Consider the following 20,383-nt stretch of genomic DNA (forward strand, 5'->3'; position numbering starts at 1 on the left):
CTATAATACTGCCCCATATGTACAAGAATATAACTACTATAATACTGCTCCTATGTACAAGACTATAACTACTATAATACTGCTCCTATGTACAAGAATATAACTACTATAATACTGCCCCTATGTACAAGAATATAACTACTATAATGCTGCCCCATATGTACAAGAATATAGCTACTATAATACTGCTCCTATGTACAAGAATATAACTACTGTATTCCTGCCCCTATGTACAAGAATATAACTACTATAATGCTGCCCCATATGTACAAGAATATAACTACTATAATACTGCCCCATATGTACAAGAATATAGCTACTATAATACTGCTCTTATGTACAAGAATATAACTACTATAATACTGCTCCTATGTACAAGAATATAACTACTGTATTCCTGCATATGATAAGATCTATCACATTCTTGACCAAACTTAAGCTTTATTTTTTTTGCAGGAGTTGCATATATGGAGACTATTAACCAGGAAGTAAAATACTGGGACCCCATCCAGCTTATCTGTCAAATTAATGAGTCAATCAGTGCCGTGAACTGGTTTCTGACCGCCAGTAATGTCACCAATATGATTTATAGTGGTGGGAAGAACGTGAACATCACAATGCAGGTCCAGTTAGATAAGACCATCTCTTTTCTCATCATTAATAAGGCGGATCAATGGTGGGAAGGTCAGTGGCTACACTACATTTTTACACCCGACCCAAGTAACAGCCTAGTATAGTAGTCCCTGTGAATACTAAGGGTTGCTGGGGACCTTGAGACAGATTAGATCTGCTAAATTGTAATATTAGTTATATAAGAAGCATCTGGTTGACCACAGACGTGAACATCCAAGGTTAGTTCAGGAAGCTTTTTGGGACTACCGAAGTTACATAGGTTGAAGTAAGACATAGGTCCATCACGTTCAACCTTTCTCCATCAATTATACATTTTCTATTGCTAGATTATCTATAGCACACAATGCCATTGTTGTGAGAAAAGCATCCAGCCCTTACCTAAATATTGACACACAGTAGTATCTGCCATTACTACCTCTTGTGGTAGGGTATACCACAGTCTGACTGCTCTCTCTGTAAAGAACCCTTTCCTATTTAACTGCCAAAATCACTTTTCCTCCATATTTAATGAATGTTCCCTGGTCCTGTGTAAGATCCGTAGAAGGAATAAATCATGTGGCAGTTCTTTGTATTGACCACACATGTATTTATACATATAAATGAGATCCCCTCTTTGGAGTCTTTTTTTATAAGCTAAATAAAATAAATCAATCCAACTTTTCCAACCTCTCATCATATGAGAGACCTCCATCCCTAATCTAGTTGCCTGCTTTTAAACTGACTCTAACTTCCCAATATCCTTTTTAAAATGTAGAACCCAAAACTGGATTCCATATTCAAGATGTGATCTCACAAGGGATTTATTGAGGGTTAAACATTTATATTACAGGACTTTCTCTCTATTTTTTGTACACCCTAAAAATCTTGTTTGCTTTTGCAGCTACCGCCTGACATTGAGCACCGCTGTTTAGCTTACTTGTAAGCAGATTACCCAAGTCCTTCTCCTTAGATGTCCTAGGTGTCCTTTAAGAATTGGATTTCACTAAATATGTGGTGGTGCCTAAATGTAGCCCCACAACTTAAATTGCAAAACTCCTTTTTCATATACCCAAAATGTTAAGGAAGAAAAAAGTGGGCTATCTCGTGCCACTTATTAGAGTTAGCTACCATAAAATTCTTGGTACTGGATTGTCCCCCACAGTCACCAGACCTCAACCCAATTGAACAATTGTGGGTAGAGTTGAAGAAAAAATTGTATACATACCCAAGTGAGTCGACCATGCACCAACTTTGGGAACGTGTAGAAGAGACCTGGGATCAGATTTCGGTGAGACATGTTTGAGTCTGATCGAGATCGTGCCCAGAAGGATTCAGGCAGTGTCGAAAGCCAAAGGTGGATTTACAAAAAACTAACGAAATAATAAAAATTAAAATTTAGGTTTTTAGGAGCAAAACAGTAATAATGCAGTGACATGACAAGAATCTGCATAACTAATCATATGCTAAATAGTTGAAAGTCAAATTTATGTATGAGATAGCCAAGATGATGTCTATAACATGATTGTAGTCTCAAGTTGGAAGCAGTAGTGGATGGTGAGATATGGAGCCTGAAAGTCAAAAGTTCAAAGCATTGTTACTACTGTTGAGCGAGCATGCTCGACACTGCTCGGTACTCGCCCGAGCATCACGCTACTCGGGATGTTCGGCGAGCACCGAGCATTTCCGGGTTACTCGGGCGGGAGCTCGGGTCTCCGCCCTGCATGTTTGGCGCTCTTTACAGAGCCAATGAACATGCAGGGATTGCCAGCCAGTCACTGTAATGCCGCAGCCATGTTGCTTGTGGGCATTACAGTGATTGGCTGGCCGCACAGCGTCACCTCGAGTATTTAAAACCGGGCGCCGCCATCTTGGACACAGTCGCTCCGGATTAGACAGTGTAGGGACAGCGCTGCTGATTTAGGGAGAGATATAAACTGCGAAATAGTTAGTGTAGGGTCTGTAAAGGCTGCCAGAACAAACAAACAGTCCTTTTCAGGACTAATATCCATCCCAGATATCAGGCAGGCAGGCTGTATAGGACAGTGGTCCCCAACCTTTTTTGCACCAGGGACCGGCTTGAAGCAAGATCATTTTTCCATGGCCCAGCAAGGAGGGGGTGGGGTGGGCGGGGCTTTGGTCATATGGGGGCGGGGTAATGGAGGGATTTGGAGTTTAGTGCATACTTATCATATAGTGTAGACCAGGTCCCCGCCAGGAGCTATGCCAGGAGCCCCACATAATGTGCTGTGCCAGGAGCCGCATCACTGAGGCCCCATCACGCCCTGCAGCAGGACAGGGCAGCTGTCCTGACAGCTGCTGTTCAGCTGCATTTACTTCATCCCAGGGGCGGACACAGACTGTAGTGGGCCCCTGTGCAAGAAATTTTTGGGGGCCCCCCCCGCCCTTCATAAGGCAACAAAGTTATGTAAACATAACCCCCCCCATGTGCATCTCTCACCCCCCTATGTGCAGCTCACCCCCCGTGCATCTCTCATCCCCCTCCGTGCATCTCTCACCCCCCCGTGCATCTCTCATCCACCCCCCGTGCATCTCTCATCCCCCCCGTGCATCTCTCATCCACCCCCCGTGCATCTCTCATCCCCTCCGTGCATCTCTCATCCCCCCCGTGCATCTCTCATCCCCCCGTGCATCTCTCATCCCCCCCGTGCATCTCTCATCCCCCCGTGCATCTCTCATCCCCCCCGTGCATCTCTCATCCCCCTCCGTGCATCTCTCATCCACCCCCTGTGCATCTCTCATCCCCTCCGTGCATCTCTCACCCCCCCGTGCATCTCTCATCCACCCCCCATGCATCTCTCATCCCCTCCGTGCATCTCTCATCCCCCCCGTGCATCTCTCACCCCCCCGTGCATCTCTCATCCCCCCCGTGCATCTCTCATCCCCCCCGTGCATCTCTCACCCCCCCGTGCATCTCTCATCTCTCCCCTCCCCCCCATGTGCATCTCTCATCTCTCCCCTCCCCCCATGTGCATCTCTCATCTCTCCCCTCCCCCCATGTGCATCTCTCATCTCTCCCCTCCCCCCATGTGCATCTCTCATATCTCCCCTCCCCCCATGTGCATCTCTCCCCTCCCCCCATGTGCATCTCTCATCTCTCCCCCCCATGTGCATCTCTCATCTCTCCCCTCCCCCCCATGTGCATCTCTCATCTCTCCCCTCCCCCATGTGCATCTCTCATCTCTCCCCTCCCCCATTTTTATCTCTCATCGCTCCCCTCCCCCCATGTGCATCTCTCATCTCTCCCCTCCCCCCCATGTGCATCTCTCATCTCTCCCCTCCCCCCATGTGCATCTCTCATCTCTCCCCTCCCCCCCATGTGCATCTCTCATCTCTCCCCTCCCCCCATGTGCATCTCTCATCTCTCCCCTCCCCCCCATGTGCATCTCTCATCTCTCCCCTCCCCCCCATGTGCATCTCTCATCTCTCCCCTCCCCCCCATGTGGATCTCTCATCTCTCCCCTCCCCCATGTGCATCTCTCATCTCTCCCCTCCCCCCATGTGCATCTCCCATTCCCCCCACTCCTAGTTAATTGTATTTAAAAAAAAATAAAACTTGTTATACTTACCCCCATGCGATCCCTGCAGAATCCTGGCGCTCGTCCAAATCGCTGACACCAGGTTCTCCTGCCTTCCGGTCATGTGACGGCGCCGTCACATGACCGGAAGTCAGAGGAATTATGAGATGTCCTGGACCCGGCGCTTTGCATGGGGCCGGGGGCCCCATGAGGAGAGAGACGCACAAGAGGGGGGCTCCGAGGGGGCTCCTACCGGCCGGGCCCCATACTGGAGTCAGGGCAGTCATGCCCTGATGGCGGCCCTGCTGGAGGCTGGAGGGGACCCTCTCCCTCAGGGCCCCTGTTCAATGAACTGGCTGCACGGGCGGTAGTTCCGCCCCTGCTTCATCCTGCTTCAGGACCTGTGGTGACATCACAGTTATGTACCTTGATGTCATCACAGGTCCTCTACAGGTCTACCCTGCGGGAGTCTAGAACAGGGGGCAGCATCCACCCCACACAGTGTGCTCTGAGCCACCGCAGACCAGAGCACACTGTCAATGTTTAGTGATTGTCTGTGGCGGTGCCGCGGACCGGCTGAAAAACCCCAACGGCCCGGTCCTGGTCCGCGGACCGGCGGTTGGGGACCTCTGGTATAGGAGACACAGTGGTTATACCAGCAAACGTTGCACTACAGTCCTGTGTGCTCCTGTTGCTGAAATTGCTGGACTTAGCACCAGGTGTCGGGGGCCAGGAAAAATCCTTTTTTTTTCATCTAAATCCTCCTTTTTTTTTCCTCCTTCACACTGTACAAATACCCGTCTTATTAACCTTTTGGTGTGTCCCCCCCCCCCAAAAAAAAGCGTGTCTCTGATTTGTCAGACACAAATATAACTGTTGAAAATAGTCTGGTGTAGGCTAGAGAAACAGAAGTGTTGTTTTGCACTTCCACGGTTCAAACCTCTGTATTATCCATTTTGGGCCATTTGTATCTAAAAAAAAAACAGTTTGAGTGTGTCGCTCACTGTTCAGCCGCAAATATCTCTATTTAAAAAAGTGTGGTATACCCCAGTAAACAATAACTGTGGTTTTGCCATCCCACGGTAAAAAATCTCTATTATTCAGCTTTTGGTAGTTTTTTCCGTAAAGAAAAACAGTAGTGTCTCCTGACTGTTGTGACACAAAAATATATCTGTTGAAAATAGTCTTGTGTAGGCCCGACATCCCAGTGTGGTTTCGCAGTTCCACGGGTCAAATCGCTGTACTATCCAGTTTTGGGCCTTTGGTATCTAAAAAAAAGCAGTTTGAGTGTGTCGCTCACTGTTCAGCCGCAAATATCTCTATTTAAAAAAGTGTGGTATACCCCAGTAAACAATAACTGTGGTTTTCCTCTTCCACGGTTCCAATCTACTCTTTATTACCCTTTTTCCATTGATAGTGCAAGTGTAAGCTATTTTACTTCATTTACAATGGGCAAGGCGCGTGGCAAGGGACGTGGAAGTGGACGTTCTGGTGATGGTTCGTGCAGAGGACGGGGCCGTGGCCAAGGTGAAAATGTGCCACAACCAACAGCCACATCTTCTCGCTCCCACTTTTTGACCGAATTGCTAGGGAAGCACAGAACAACACCAGTATTGAGAACTGATCAGTGTGAACAGGTTATTAATTGGATAGCAGATAATACTTCCAGTTACCTGGGCACCACCACCTCCGGTCTGTCTTCCACACGGTCAACTCTTAGTAGCCGTGAGTCTCGACCGCATACTCCTCCTCACCCTGATGCTCCTTCCTCCCACCTTGCTGAGTGTCGTCAGACAGCAAGTGATCCCACACTTGGACACGCTGAAGAGCTGTTCACTGGTCCATTTCCATATTTGGGCCCCTCGCCTGATACGCTTGAAGTGGTGGAAGAGGAGATCCCATGTTGCGATGCCCAAATATTTGAACAGCCACGGCCACAGGAAGTCGACATTGGCAATCTGTCACAAGAGGTAGACGATGACGAGACACAATTGCCAGGAAGTGAGGAGGAGGATCGTGGTGCGCAAGTGGAAGAGGAGGAGGTGGTGGATGATCTAGTAACTGACCCAACGTGGAAGGAGGACATGCAGAGTGAGGCCAGCAGCACACAGGGGGAGGGAGGCAGAGTACCCCAACAGGCAGGAAGAAGCAGTGTGGTGGCCGCTGACAGAAGGCAGGCAACCGTTCCCCGTAACACCAACACGAGGGACGTTGCCAGTACAAGCGGTAGATCTTCCAGAGTCTGGAATTTTTTTAAAGACTCTGCTGATAACCCCAAAAAGGCCATAGTTCCACCATCCATGCCAGCATCGGCAGGGGTGACAAAACTACCAGCCTGACCACCACCAGCATGATCAGGCACATGGCAGCAAAGCACCCGACTTTGTGGGGCGAAACCCAGGGTCCACGACCAGTGTCAGCGGGTGTCACCACTGCTTCTTCCACTGTTGTGCGTGCAATAGAACCCCCTGTTGTGTGTGCAAGGCAATCCCCTGTCCATACTGCATGTAAAGATGCCCCCTCCTCTCAGTCTTCACTTGTTATGGCAGTTTCTCAAGAAACGGCATCAACGTCCACGTCCACGTCCCATCGCAGGGTTCAATTGTCCATATCCCAGACCTTTGAACGAAAGCGGAAATTCGCAGCTAACGCCCCGCAGGCCACAGTCCTAAATTCGCACATTTCACGACTGCTTGCGTTGGAAATGCTGCCTTTTTGGCTGGTGGAGACGGAATCCTTCCGCAATCTTATGGCGGTTGCCGTCCCTCGGTACTCGGTCCCCAGCCGACACTATTTTGCCCGGTGTGCCATCCCCGCACTACACAAGCACGTGTCCCAAAGCATCTGCCGTGCCCTCAACAACGCAGTTACTGGGAGAGTCCACCTGACAACGGACACGTGGACAAGTGCTTGTGGCCAGGGATGGTACATCTCTCTGACGGCACACTGGGTAAACATAGTGGAAGCCGGGACCCAGTCGGACCTTGGGACGGAACACATCCTCCCCACACCGAGGATTGCGGGCCCTATGTCAGTCAGAGTTGCCCCCACAGTGTACAGCTCCTGCGCATCCTCCTCCTCCTCCTCATGTTCAGCCTCCATCTCAGATATCACCACATCAGTTACAAGCTGGAAGCATTGCAGTACTGCCTCCGCCAAGCGGCAACAGGCTGTGCTGAAACTCATAAGCTTAGGTGATAAACCTCACACTGCTTGTGAGTTGTGGACAGCTGTGAAAGAGCAGGCAGATCTGTGGCTGAGACCGCTGAACCTACATCCAGGCATGGTCGTGTGTGACAATGGCCGTAACCTGGTGGCGGCTCTGAGGCGAGGTGAGATCACACACGTACCATGCCTGGCTCATGTGCTTAACCTCGTGGTTCAGCGGTTTCTTAAATCGTACCCCGAGTTGCCAGATCTGCTCGTGAAAGTACGCCGCCTGTCAGCTCATTTTCGCAAGTTGGCTACAGCTTCCGCCGCCCTTGCTGTGTTGCAGCAGCGTTTGCAGCTTCCGGCACACCGACTGGTGTGTGATGTCCCCACACGTTGGAACTCTACCCTCCACATGTTGCAAAGGATTTGTGAGCAGAAGAGAGCAGTTGTGGAGTACCAGCTGCAACAAGGCCGTCGATATTCAGGTCAGACTCCACACATAAGACCTCAGGAGTGGACCTGGATGTCTGACATATGTACCATCCTGACAAACTTTGAGGAGGCCACCAAGATGGTGAGTGGCGATGACGCCATCATTAGTGTCAGCATTCCACTTGTCTGTCTTTTGCAACACTCTCTGCAGAGAATTAAAGAGGAGGCATTGCAGCCAGAGTATGATGAGATGGATCAAGAAGCCGTAGCGGGCGATTACACACAGCCCAGCCTCATCTCATCCCAACGTGCATTGGGGGACAATGAGGGAGAGGAGGAAGAGGAGCAGGAGGAGGAAGAACAGGAGCTGCTATCATGCGTTGTAGACGGTAGTACCTGTACAAGTGTCATACCGTCGGTTCAGCGTGGGTGGCCTGAGGACAGGGGGGAGGAGTAAGAGGAGGAGGAGAGCATGGTCAGTCGTCATCTTGGTGAGGACACGGAAATCTTGCCCGTTACCCGTCTGGCACGCATGGCTGACTTTATGTTACGCTGCCTTAACCGTGACCCTCGCGTTGTCAAAATGTTGGGTGACAGTCATTACTGGTCGGTGACACTTGTAGACCCCCGCTACAAGGAGAACTTTCACTCTCTTATTCCTGAGGTGGAGAGGTCTACAAAAATGGGGCAGTACCAGAAGGCCCTTGCTGCAGAACTCTAAAAAAAATTCCCATCTGAACACGGTAACGGCAGAGGTCACAGTTCGTTGCCTAAGGAGTACAGGCTAGAGAGATGCAACTCCAGTCCAGCAGAGGCAGGGTAACACTGTCAATGTTCTGGGACGGTTTTCTGACACCCGCCCAGCTTACAGGCCCTGAGGCGTGGGGTACTCTCACAAGGAGTGGAAAGTTTCAAAAGATGGTGAGGGAGTACCTTGCCGACCGTACCAGCGTCCTCCGTGATTCCTCTGTGCCTTTTAATTATTGGGTATCCAAGCTGGACACTTGGAATGAACTCGCTCTGTACGCCTTGGAGGTCCTGGCCTGCCCTGCCGCTAGCATGTTATCGGAACGTGTTTTTAGTGCCGCTGGGGGAATTACAACTGATAAGCGCACTCGCCTGTCAACTGACAATGCTGACAAGCTGACCCTTATCAAAATGAACAAGGGCTGGATTGGGCCAGACTTCTCATCACCACCAAATGACAGCAGAGTGACATAAAGTCAAATCCACTGTGTTATTTCGGGAGGTGTATTCACATGCACCGCTTCACACCCACACATGGGTATACGCTTCCTCGTTTCGGCTGTTTTATCTTCTTCTCCTTATCCTCAGCCTCCACCACCACTATACCATCAGGGTGCCAGCATTGCAAGTTCCTCCGTCCTTATTTTTGGCAGCTTTTGCTTGCAAGGCATAAGGAAATACTATGGGACACCCACTCCCCAATAATGGGACTTATGTTTGTAATATGCTGTACTGCATGGCTCTTGTAAGGGGCATTGCAAGTTGCTCCGTCCTAATTTTTGGCAGCTTTTGCTTGGAAAGCATAAGCAAGTACTATGGGAGACCCACTCCCCAATAATGGGACTTATGTTTGTAATATGCTGTACTGCATGGCTCTTGTAAGGGGCATTGCAAGTTGCTCCGTCCTAATTTTTGGCAGCTTTTGCTTGGAAAGCATAAGCAAATACTAGGGGAGACCCACTCCCCAATAATGGGACTTATGTTTGTAATATGCTGTACTGCATGGCTCTTGTAAGGGGCATTGCAAGTTGCTCCTTCCTAATTTTTGGCAGCTTTTGCTTGCAAGGCATAAGCAAATACTATGGGACACCCACTCCCCAATAATGGGACTTATGTTTGTAATATGCTGTACTGCATGGCTCTTGTAAGGGGCATTGCAAGTTGCTCCGTCCTAATTTTTGGCAGCTTTTGCTTGGAAAGCATAAGCAAATACTATGGGAGACCCACTCCCCAATAATGGGACTTATGTTTGTAATATGCTGTACTGCATGGCTCTTGTAAGGGGCATTGCAAGTTGCTCCATCCTAATTTTTGGCAGCTTTTGCTTGGAAAGCATAAGCAAATACTATGGGACACCCACTCCCCAATAATGGGACTTATGTTTGTAATATGCTGTACTGCATGGCTCTTGTAAGGGGCATTGCAAGTTGCTCCGTCCTAATTTTTGGCAGCTTTTGCTTGCAAAGCATAAGCAAATACTATGGGACACCCACTCCCCAATAATGGGACTTATGTTTTAATATGCTGTACTGCATGGCTCTTGTAAGGGGCATTGCAAGTTGCTCCGTCCTAATTTTTGGCAGCTTTTGCTTGCAAGGCATAAGCAAATACTATGGGAGACCCACTCCCCAATAATGGGACTTATGTTTGTAATATGCTGTACTGCATGGCTCTTGTAAGGGGCATTGCAAGTTGCTCCTTCCTAATTTTTGTCAGCTTTTGCTTGCAAGGCATAAGCAAATACTATGGGACACCCACTCCCCAATAATGGGACTTATGTTTGTAATATGCTGTACTGCATGGCTCTTGTAAGGGGCATTGCAAGTTGCTCCGTCCTAATTTTTGGCAGCTTTTGCTTGCAAGGCATAAGCAAATACTATGGGAGACCCACTCCCCAATAATGGGACTTATGTTTGTAATATGCTGTACTGCATGGCTCTTGTAAGGGGCATTGCAAGTTGCTCCGTCCTAATTTTTGGCAGCTTTTGCTTGGAAAGCATAAGCAAATACTATGGGAGACCGACTCCCCAATAATGGGACTTATGTTTGTAATATGCTGTACTGCATGGCTCTTTTAAGGGGCATTGCAAGTTGCTCCGTCCTAATTTTTGGCAGCTTTTGCTTGGAAAGCATAAGCAAATACTATGGGAGACCCACTCCCCAATAATGGGACTTATGTTTGTAATATGCTGTACTGCATGGCTCTTGTAAGGGCCATTGCAAGTTGCTCCGTCCTAATTTTTGGCAGCTTTTGCTTGGAAAGCATAAGCAAATACTAGGGGAGACCCACTCCCCAATAATGGGACTTATGTTTGTAATATGCTGTACTGCATGGCTCTTGTAAGGGGCATTGCAAGTTGCTCCTTCCTAATTTTTGTCAGCTTTTGCTTGCAAGGCATAAGCAAATACTATGGGACACCCACTCCCCAATAATGGGACTTATGTTTGTAATATGCTGTACTGCATGGCTCTTGTAAGGGGCATTGCAAGTTGCTCCATCCTAATTTTTGGCAGCTTTTGCTTGGAAAGCATAAGCAAATACTATGGGAGACCCACTCCCCAATAATGGGACTTATGTTTGTAATATGCTGTACTGCATGGCTCTTGTAAGGGGCATTGCAAGTTGCTCCGTCCTAATTTTTGGCAGCTTTTGCTTGCAAGGCATAAGCAAATACTATGGGAGACCCACTCCCCAATAATGGGACTTATGTTTGTAATATGCTGTACAGCATGGCTCTTGTAAGGGGCATTGCAAGTTGCTCCGTCCTAATTTTTGGCAGCTTTTGCTTGGAAAGCATAAGCAAATACTAGGGGACACCCACTCCCCAATAATGGGACTTATGTTTGTAATATGCTGTACTGCATGGCTCTTGTAAGGGGCATTGCAAGTTGCTCCGTCCTAATTTTTGGCAGCTTTTGCTTGGAAAGCACAAGCAAATACTATGGGAGACCCACTCCCCAGTAATGGGACTTATGTTTGTAATATGCTGTACTGCATGGCTCTTGTAAAGGGCATTGCAAGTTGCTCCGTCCTAATTTTTGGCAGCTTTTGCTTGGAAAGCATAAGCAAATACTATGGGAGACCCACTCCCCAATAATGGGACTTATGTTTGTAATATGCTGTATTGCATGGCTCTTGTAAGGGGCGTTGCAAGTTGCTCCGTCCTAATTTTTGGCAGCTTTTGCTTGCAAGGCATAAGCAAATACTATGGGAGACCCACTCCCCAATAATGGGACTTATGTTTGTAATATGCTGTATTGCATGGCTCTTGTAAGGGGCATTGCAAGTTGCTCCGTCCTAATTTTTGGCAGCTTTTGCTTGCAAGGCATAAGCAAATACTATGGGACACCCACTCCCCAATAATGGGACTTATGTTTGTAATATGCTGTACTGCATGGCTCTTGTAAGGGGCATTGCAAGTTGCTCCATCCTAATTTTTGGCAGCTTTTGCTTGGAAAGCATAAGCAAATACTATGGGACACCCACTCCCCAATAATGGGACTTATGTTTGTAATATGCTGTACTGCATGGCTCTTGTAAGGGGCATTGCAAGTTGCTCCGTCCTAATTTTTGGCAGCTTTTGCTTGCAAAGCATAAGCAAATACTATGGGACACCCACTCCCCAATAATGGGACTTATGTTTTAATATGCTGTACTGCATGGCTCTTGTAAGGGGCATTGCAAGTTGCTCCGTCCTAATTTTTGGCAGCTTTTGCTTGCAAGGCATAAGCAAATACTATGGGAGACCCACTCCCCAATAATGGGACTTATGTTTGTAATATGCTGTACTGCATGGCTCTTGTAAGGGACATTGCAAGTTGCTCCGTCCTAATTTTTGGCAGCTTTTGCTTGGAAAGCATAAGCAAATACTATGGGAGACCCACTCCCCAATAATGGGACTTATGTTTTAATATGCTGTACTGCATGGCTCTTGTAAGGGGCATTGCAAGTTGCTCCGTCCTAATTTTTGGCAGCTTTTGCTTGCAAGGCATAAGCAAATACTATGGGAGACCGACTCCCCAATAATGGGACTTATGTTTGTAATATGCTGTACTGCATGGCTCTTGTAAGGGGTATTGCAAGTTGCTCCGTCCTAATTGTTGGCAGCTTTTGCTTGGAAAGCATAAGCAAATACTATGGGAGACCCACTCCCCAATAATGGGACTTATGTTTGTAATATGCTGTACTGCATGGCTCTTGTAAGGGCCATTGCAAGTTGCTCCGTCCTAATTTTAGGCAGCTTTTGCTTGGAAAGCATAAGCAAATACTAGGGGAGACCCACTCCCCAATAATGGGACTTATGTTTGTAATATGCTGTACTGCATGGCTCTTGTAAGGGGCATTGCAAGTTGCTCCTTCCTAATTTTTGTCAGCTTTTGCTTGCAAGGCATAAGCAAATACTATGGGACACCCACTCCCCAATAATGGGACTTATGTTTGTAATATGCTGTACTGCATTGCTCTTGTAAGGGGCATTGCAAATTGCTCCATCCTAATTTTTAGCAGCTTTTGCTTGGAAAGCATAAGCAAATACTATGGGAGACCCACTCCCCAATAATGGGACTTATGTTTGTAATATGCTGTACTGCATGGCTCTTGTAAGGGGCATTGCAAGTTGCTCCGTCCTAATTTTTGGCAGCTTTTGCTTGCAAGGCATAAGCAAATACTATGGGAGACCCACTCCCCAATAATGGGACTTATGTTTGTAATATGCTGTACTGCATGGCTCTTGTAAGGGGCATTGCAAGTTGCTCCGTCCTAATTTTTGGCAGCTTTTGCTTGCAAAGCATAAGCAAATACTATGGGACACCCACTCCCCAATAATGGGACTTATGTTTGTAATATGCTGTACTGCATGGCTCTTGTAAGGGGCATTGCAAGTTGCTCCGTCCTAATTTTTGGCAGCTTTTGCTTGCAAGGCATAAGCAAATACTATGGGAGACCCACTCCCCAATAATGGGACTTATGTTTGTAATATGCTGTACTGCATGGCTCTTGTAAGGGACATTGCAAGTTGCTCCGTCCTAATTTTTGGCAGCTTTTGCTTGGAAAGCATAAGCAAATACTATGGGAGTCCCACTCCCCAATAATGGGACTTATGTTTGTAATATGCTGTACTCCATGGCTCTTGTAAGGGGCATTGCAAGTTGCTCCGTCCTAATTTTTGGCAGCTTTTGCTTGGAAAGCATAAGCAAATACTATGGGAGACCCACTCCCCAACAATGGGACTTATGTTTGTAATATGCTGTACTGCATGGCTCTTGTAAGGGGCATTGCAAGTTGCTCCGTCCTAATTTTTGGCAGCTTTTGCTTTGAAAGCATAAGCAAATACTAGGGGAGACCCACTCCCCAATAATGGGAATAATGTTTTTAATATGCTGTACTGCATGGCTCTTGTAAGGGGCATTGCAAGTTGCTCCTTCCTAATTTTTGTCAGCTTTTGCTTGCAAGGCATAAGCAAATACTATGGGACACCCACTCCCCAATAATGGGACTTATGTTTGTAATATGCTGTACTGCATGGCTCTTGTAAGGGGCATTGCAAGTTGCTCCATCCTAATTTTTGGCAGCTTTTGCTTGGAAAGCATAAGCAAATACTATGGGAGACCCACTCCCCAATAATGGGACTTATGTTTGTAATATGCTGTACTGCATGGCTCTTGTAAGGGGCATTGCAAGTTGCTCCGTCCTAATTTTTGGCAGCTTTTGCTTGCAAGGCATAAGCAAATACTATGGGACACCCACTCCCCAATAATGGGACTTATGTTTGTAATATGCTGTACTGCATGTGACGCGCCCCCTGCGCCGTGTGTACACGTGTGTGGGATACCCGGTGCCGGGTCTCTGGGGTCTGTAGTCTTCGTGGCGGGGACCCGGTCCCGTGGCTCAGGCTGGTCAAACCAGTGGCAGTCTTTCTTAGGTTTTGAGGTTAATTGTCCGACTGCGCCACCCGTGGATTGCGGTCAGGGAGTACCACCGCTGCAAGGCAGACCGCTGAGGCTGGTGTTGTGTGCGCAGCAGAGAATGGGATAACTCCCCACGGGAGGAGTATAGCCTCAGGGCAGTGAGTGTGGATGATGGGGGTGATGGTGCACGAGCGCAGCAGGAACGACTCAGAGTCTTTGCAGTGCAGTTCAGGGTCTTTACCGATGATTATAAGGTAGACCCTCCCGGGAGTACTGGCTAGCATAAGAGGCCTGGTCAGTCTGTGAGCAAGCAGGAGTTCCCCTGGCCAGGTGGAGTTGTAGGCCTCCCCATCTGTCTGCACTCTTCCTGGCTACCTTGCTGTAAGCGGGTAGAAGTATTCCACGTCCCTGAGTGTACCGTGTAGTGCTCACCCGTATGGCTGGTGACTTGGGGCCTTCTGTTAGCCTCCTCTCCACGACGGCGGTGCTGGTCCCTTGCTTGTGACTGAGCCTCCAGGCTTCTATGGCCAGAGGACCTGAAATCCCCTGCCGGCTGGTTTCTGCTGCTGGATATATAAGTCCTCACAGCCTCGAACTCCTGTGTTCGGTTCCTATTGTCTTCTGCCAGGGCGAGCTCTGCTCAGCTTCCAGCCCCTGATCTTTAGCTCCTAGCTCCTACAGAGCTCCTTGCTGTTACTTTCCCTTGCTCTCACTCTGACTCTGACTGTTCTCTGTTCTCTGACTCACTCAACCCCGCCCCATATCCAGTTTATAAGGGCAGAATTCTCCCCTCCCAGGACTGGAGCAGGAGGATGTTGCATGTTTAAGGGACCCTGACCAGGAAACCTCCCACTTGCTCTCCGACGTAATATCTCTATTACTGTGGTGACCAGACCCCTGGGGTGCCACACATGGCTCTTGTAAGGGGCATTGCAGTTCCGCATAATTTTTGGAAAGCCTTCCATTTACTGCTTAGGCCAACAGTGCACAGGAGACCCAGTTGCTATAAATGGAAAAAAAGGTTTAGTTAACGCCCTCTGACCTCCATGTCATTTCCAAGGGGCATTGGAGTGGCTCAAAATTTTTGGTAGGCATTGCACTCACTGTATGCCCTATAACTGTGTAGCCGAACCGCTCCTTTTGTTACAGAAACATATCCTACAAGACATATCTGGTTGACTGGCCTGATATTGATGTGAATGGTCCCTGTTCCTCCTGCTTTTTCTCCTTTGCCACTACCTCATCCATCATTTATCACTTGAAGCTTTGTTTTAACGGGAGTCATAGAACTTGGATAGTAGCAGGAAAACATCCAGCAATCCTCGGAGGAGGTAGGATATGCACCAAAACGCTGACCACCTCAGGCCTAGCCACTACTACATACATGCGCTTGCATTACAACAAAACAAAGCAGATGCTAACTTCTATCATCCTCATCATGCTCCTCACCTTGGCACTCTCAACTCCCCTGATGGAGAAGCCAGGGCCCACCGGAGGAGTCTGATAGTCCGGTGGGCTCGGCCAATGCTGCCCTAAAGCAGGCCAGGCTAAGAAAAGTGTGGGAAAGGTTACCGGGACAAATAGGGGTGGCTGGGGACCGAGTATGGACACCCGGCCACCCCCTGGAGGCTGGGGAGCAAGCGGGGACACCCGGCCACCAGGCGGCTGGGGACTGAGTATGGATACCAGGCCGCCGACACAGCTATGGCGTGGTGGCCAGATTCCGCCTCCACATGCCTAAAAGGCCCAATTTAAAGTGCAAGCAAGCAAGCAGTATGGTATTGCAGCCTGGGGGTGGGTTGGTGGCAGGCTGCATACTTGCGCTTGCATTGCAAGGAATGGGAGAGGTACAATTGAACACTGCCCTGGGACAAGGACTTGAATGGGGATAGTTGCAAGTCTGCAACGACAGGTGCAAGGTGGGAGGCATCTTCGCATGTACCATGAACAGGGGTTTGGCATGCACACACTACAGCGAAATAGGCTCTCCTTCCCACTAAATGCACTGGGGAGGGCACAGGTAATGTTTTAGTATACGCGCTTAATCTTATGTATAAGGCACACCAGGACAAATAGGGGCGGCTGGGGACTGAGTATGGATACCTCGCTGCCGAAGCAGCCATGAGGTAGTGGCTAGCTTCGGCCTCCTCCAAACTAAAAGGCCCCATTTCAAGTGCAAGCTAGCAGTATGGAATTGCAGTCTGGCGGTGGGTGGGTGGCAGGCTGCACACTTACACTTGCATTAAAAGAAAACATAGCAGATGCTAACTTCTGTCATCATCATCATGCTCCTCACCTTGGCACTCTCAACTCCACCGATGGAGAAGTCAGGGCCCACCGGAGGAGTCTGGTTCTCTGGTGGGCTCGTCCAATGCTGCCTAAAGCAGGCCGGGATAAGAAAAGTGTGTGGGGGGATGTTCCAAGGAGAAATAGGGGAGGCTGGGGACTGTTTATGGACACCTGGCTGCCTCCAGGCGGCTGGGGACCGTGTGTGGACACCCGGCCGCCGGGCGGCTGGGGACTGAGTATGGATTCCAGGCCGCCAACACAGCCATGACGTGGTGGCCAGATTCCGCCTCCACATGCCTAAAAGGCCCAATTTCAAGTTCAAGCAAGCAAACAGTATGGTATTGCAGCCTGGGGGTGGGTGGGTGGCAGGCTGCATACTTGCGCTTGTATTGCAAGGAATGGGGGAGGTACAATTGAACACTGCCCTGGGACTAGAACTTGCATGGGGATAGTTGCAAGTCTGCATCTTCTGATGCGGCAAGGATCACTTATGATGGGCACACTTTTAGACAGTGACCTGGGAGTCAGAGATGCTTCCAGGGGTCTTCCCCATGCTGTTCCCATGTCTTTTCAGCACTTTATGCATGTGTCACACAGCACATGGCCAGATAAGGTTGTAAAATGTTAAAATGACATTTCCCGGTGAATGCATTTGTCATAGTTGAAAGCAATACAAAAGTGCAAAAACGCATAAAAAATGCTACTTGTGAACATAGCCGAAGGTGTGGAGGAGTATTTTTGTTTTTGGTCATGTATTTTAACTTATACACAAGTCTTTTCCCTGGAAAGGATGTTCCTTAACATATTTCACAGGAAAAAAGTTTCACTTTCGTTTTTGAACGTTTTATTGTGAGCCCGTAAAAGTGGCTTAATACTGTAGCACCCTGAGGATTCGGCTGCTACAGGGGTATTGCACCTCAACCCAGAGGTGTGATATTCCACTCCCGGGTAAGGATGGAGTGTGGATCTGAGCTCGGTAGGCTGCATGCACTACATACATCCCATTTCCGAGGAGCAGACCGACGGTACTCCCACTTAGAAATGTGCAGGTACAACCGAGTCTGTTCCTGGCTGGAGTGGGAGGGGGGTGGTACATCCCAAGTAGTGTAGGGGCAGATAGGGGGAGCAGCCTGGGTAAAGATAGGAGCTCATTGGGTGCTGGTCACCTGAGCTCACACATAGAGGGTGTATATAAGGTGGGCACCAACTAGGAACAGGGTCAGATGCAGAGAACAAGTCAGTTGGAGACAGCAAGACAGCTGCAGAGGAGCAGACAGCAAGCAGAGAGGAAGTCAGCCTGCAGCAAGAGAGAGACCCTGAGTGAGAGAGGAGCAGAGAAGGAGTACCCAGAGGGGAAAACAGAGAGGACCCAAGAACCCAAATTAAAGCACCGGGTGAGGAGTCGGCACAGGGTACCGGAACCCAAGCTGGTGGGGGCAGAAAACACACCCTAGCCAGAGACCGGAGACCGTGGGCAGCGTTTGTCACGGTCACCCATCACATCCACCCCGAAGGCACACCACATGAAGGGTCAGGGAACCCAAGGCCAAGGGTGTCCCAACAGAAGGCCCGAGGGAGCTGGACCTAGGTGGATCACTGGTGGGGGACGGCCAGAGAACGGGACAGAAGGAGAGCTCAGGGCCACGCTCCGGACTTGTTTGGGGGTTGGCTGGATCCAGGACCTGGTGGACGCAGCACGGCTCGGGTGGTCACTCGCAGCTGGAGTGACCAGTACAACATCTGCAGTAAGTAAACACCCTTAACTGCACAACCCGCCTCTGTCTTCATTGCCGTCTGCACCGCACCACCACAACCCCCATCCTCTGCACCTGTCCCCTCTGAGGCTATACCCCTCCCGTTGGGGGTTATCCCACCAAGCTGCGCACCCACCATCAGCCTCAGCGGACCCTGCTGCAGCGGCGGCCACAGTGACCGCATCACAACGGGTGGCGTAGTCGACACAAAAGAACTCTTAATAACATCTGTAGGACTGCCACATAACACTGAGCTTGACGCCCTGGGCACGGGCCGGGTCACAGCCGCTCGGAGACTACAACCCCCCATCTGATCCGGTGCCGGGTATTCCCCTCAAAAAGGAATATGTCCCAGGGGGCGCGTCAACTTTGGCGTAGTCGGCAGGATTACGTGCCCGCAACACCCGGGTACTGCGTGCCTGAAGAAAAGTGCAAGTTTACCTCAGAAAGAGGTCTCCTGCCGGTTCCGGAGGGTCCACGCCATCGGACCCCATCACAGGTTGTTTCCCGCCGATTGTCCGCCATTTCCAGCTTGTTCCCGCCATCTGCAGAGTTTCCCGCCACTGGGCGACGCTTCCCGCCAAATCCGAAGATTTCCCGCCTTGGAGGAGCAGCGGACGCCATTATGGGCGTGCCAAAGGAGGGCAAGAGGCCACCTCCCATCGTGGGCCAGGACAGAAAATGGCGCCAAAAGTGGAAACCGCCCCCACCAACAGAGACTGTGATGCTGGAGGTGTCTGTCAGCGTGAAAGAACTACCCCTGGAGCTGACAGTCACCGAGTTGCCCCGGGACCGCCCTCGAAGTGGGAGGAGACGAAAGAAAAGAACGAAGATGGGTGTCGCTTGGAGCAGTCTGGAGCGAGCGCACCCGGAGGCAAGAAGTCTAACGAGGAGTAGCGGAGGAGCTTACCCGGATATGGAGAGAAAGCAGAACAGCACCGGCCCGCTGGCCAGGAGTCTGCTAAAGACCGAGGAAGGAGAGCAGAGCAGCACCGGCCCGCTGGCCAGGAGCCTGCTGGAAGAAGAGCAGAGCAGCACCGACCCGTTGGTCAGGAGCCTGCTAGACACCACGACCCCACTAGGCCTAGTGGAGGTCCTTGCACAGCTCCCCCGAGACCGGGAGTGTGCACAGACTGCCCTGGAGGGCCTCGCACGGAGGATGGCCCGGGTACAGCGCGAGATATTGGCGGAGTGGAGCCGGGAGATGGCCCAGCAAGCTGAGACCAGTCAACGGAGCACGCTACCCTGGAAGAGGAAACAGACCGCCTCTGAGGATGGCGCGGGAGGACCCAAGGCCGGAGACGGCGCCGAGAAGGGAGCCGAACGCATGGAGGCAGGTAAAGGGGACGCCTATACCCCAAGCCGAGAAACCGCCCACCTGCCCCAGCTCCCCGTCGCAGAGCCCGAAAGTCCCCCTGCTGTGCCCGTAGCCGCCATGTCACCGCTATGGACTAGGCCCCGACCGGAAGCCGCCGAAGCGACCCCTGTGACGTCACGCGCCTCGACCCGGAGCGTGACAAAGCAGGAAACACCACCAGCCTGGTCGCAAGGCCTAGTACCCCCGGGCGCCGCATCACCAACAGCGCCCCCTACCTCCGCGGAGCCTCCGGCCTGGCCGCAAGGCCAGGTAGCCCAGGGCGCCGCCGTCCTAACGGTGCCCTTCACCTTCCAGGTGCCCCAGGCCTGGCCGCAAGGCCTGGGCAACCCGGGCGCCACCACCACCGCGCCCGCACCCGTAAAACCAAGGGTGCCACACCTGGGGGAGGACTTGTTCAGCCAGCTCACATGGCCGGACGGGCGGCCCTTCATCTGGCCCGAAGAATACCATGAGCTGGAACGGCAGCAGAAACTAAGACCCCTGGATGAACCCCTGATTCCGGCTCCGAAGCCCGTGGCACGGATCTCGCCCCCGCTAGCGGAAGCACAGTTTGAGTGGGACCCCACCGGAGAAGA

General features: G+C 50.3%; 1 protein-coding gene across 1 annotated transcript in view; it reads left to right on the top strand.

The window, feature by feature from the left end:
• Positions 1-20,383, top strand: part of LOC141258483 (adhesion G-protein coupled receptor F3-like) — a 65,401-nt gene that overhangs the window by 20,003 nt on the left and 25,015 nt on the right. The window contains exon 7 of the mRNA XM_073673476.1: positions 457-684. Coding sequence (XP_073529577.1) covers positions 457-684 — 228 coding nt within the window. The remainder of the gene's footprint in view (positions 1-456; positions 685-20,383) is intronic.

The sequence above is a fragment of the Phyllobates terribilis genome, unplaced genomic scaffold, assembly GCF_046119375.1.
Source record: "Phyllobates terribilis strain yellow unplaced genomic scaffold, ASM4611937v1 Scaffold_3__8_contigs__length_932513732, whole genome shotgun sequence".
Lineage (NCBI taxonomy): Eukaryota > Metazoa > Chordata > Amphibia > Anura > Dendrobatidae > Phyllobates > Phyllobates terribilis.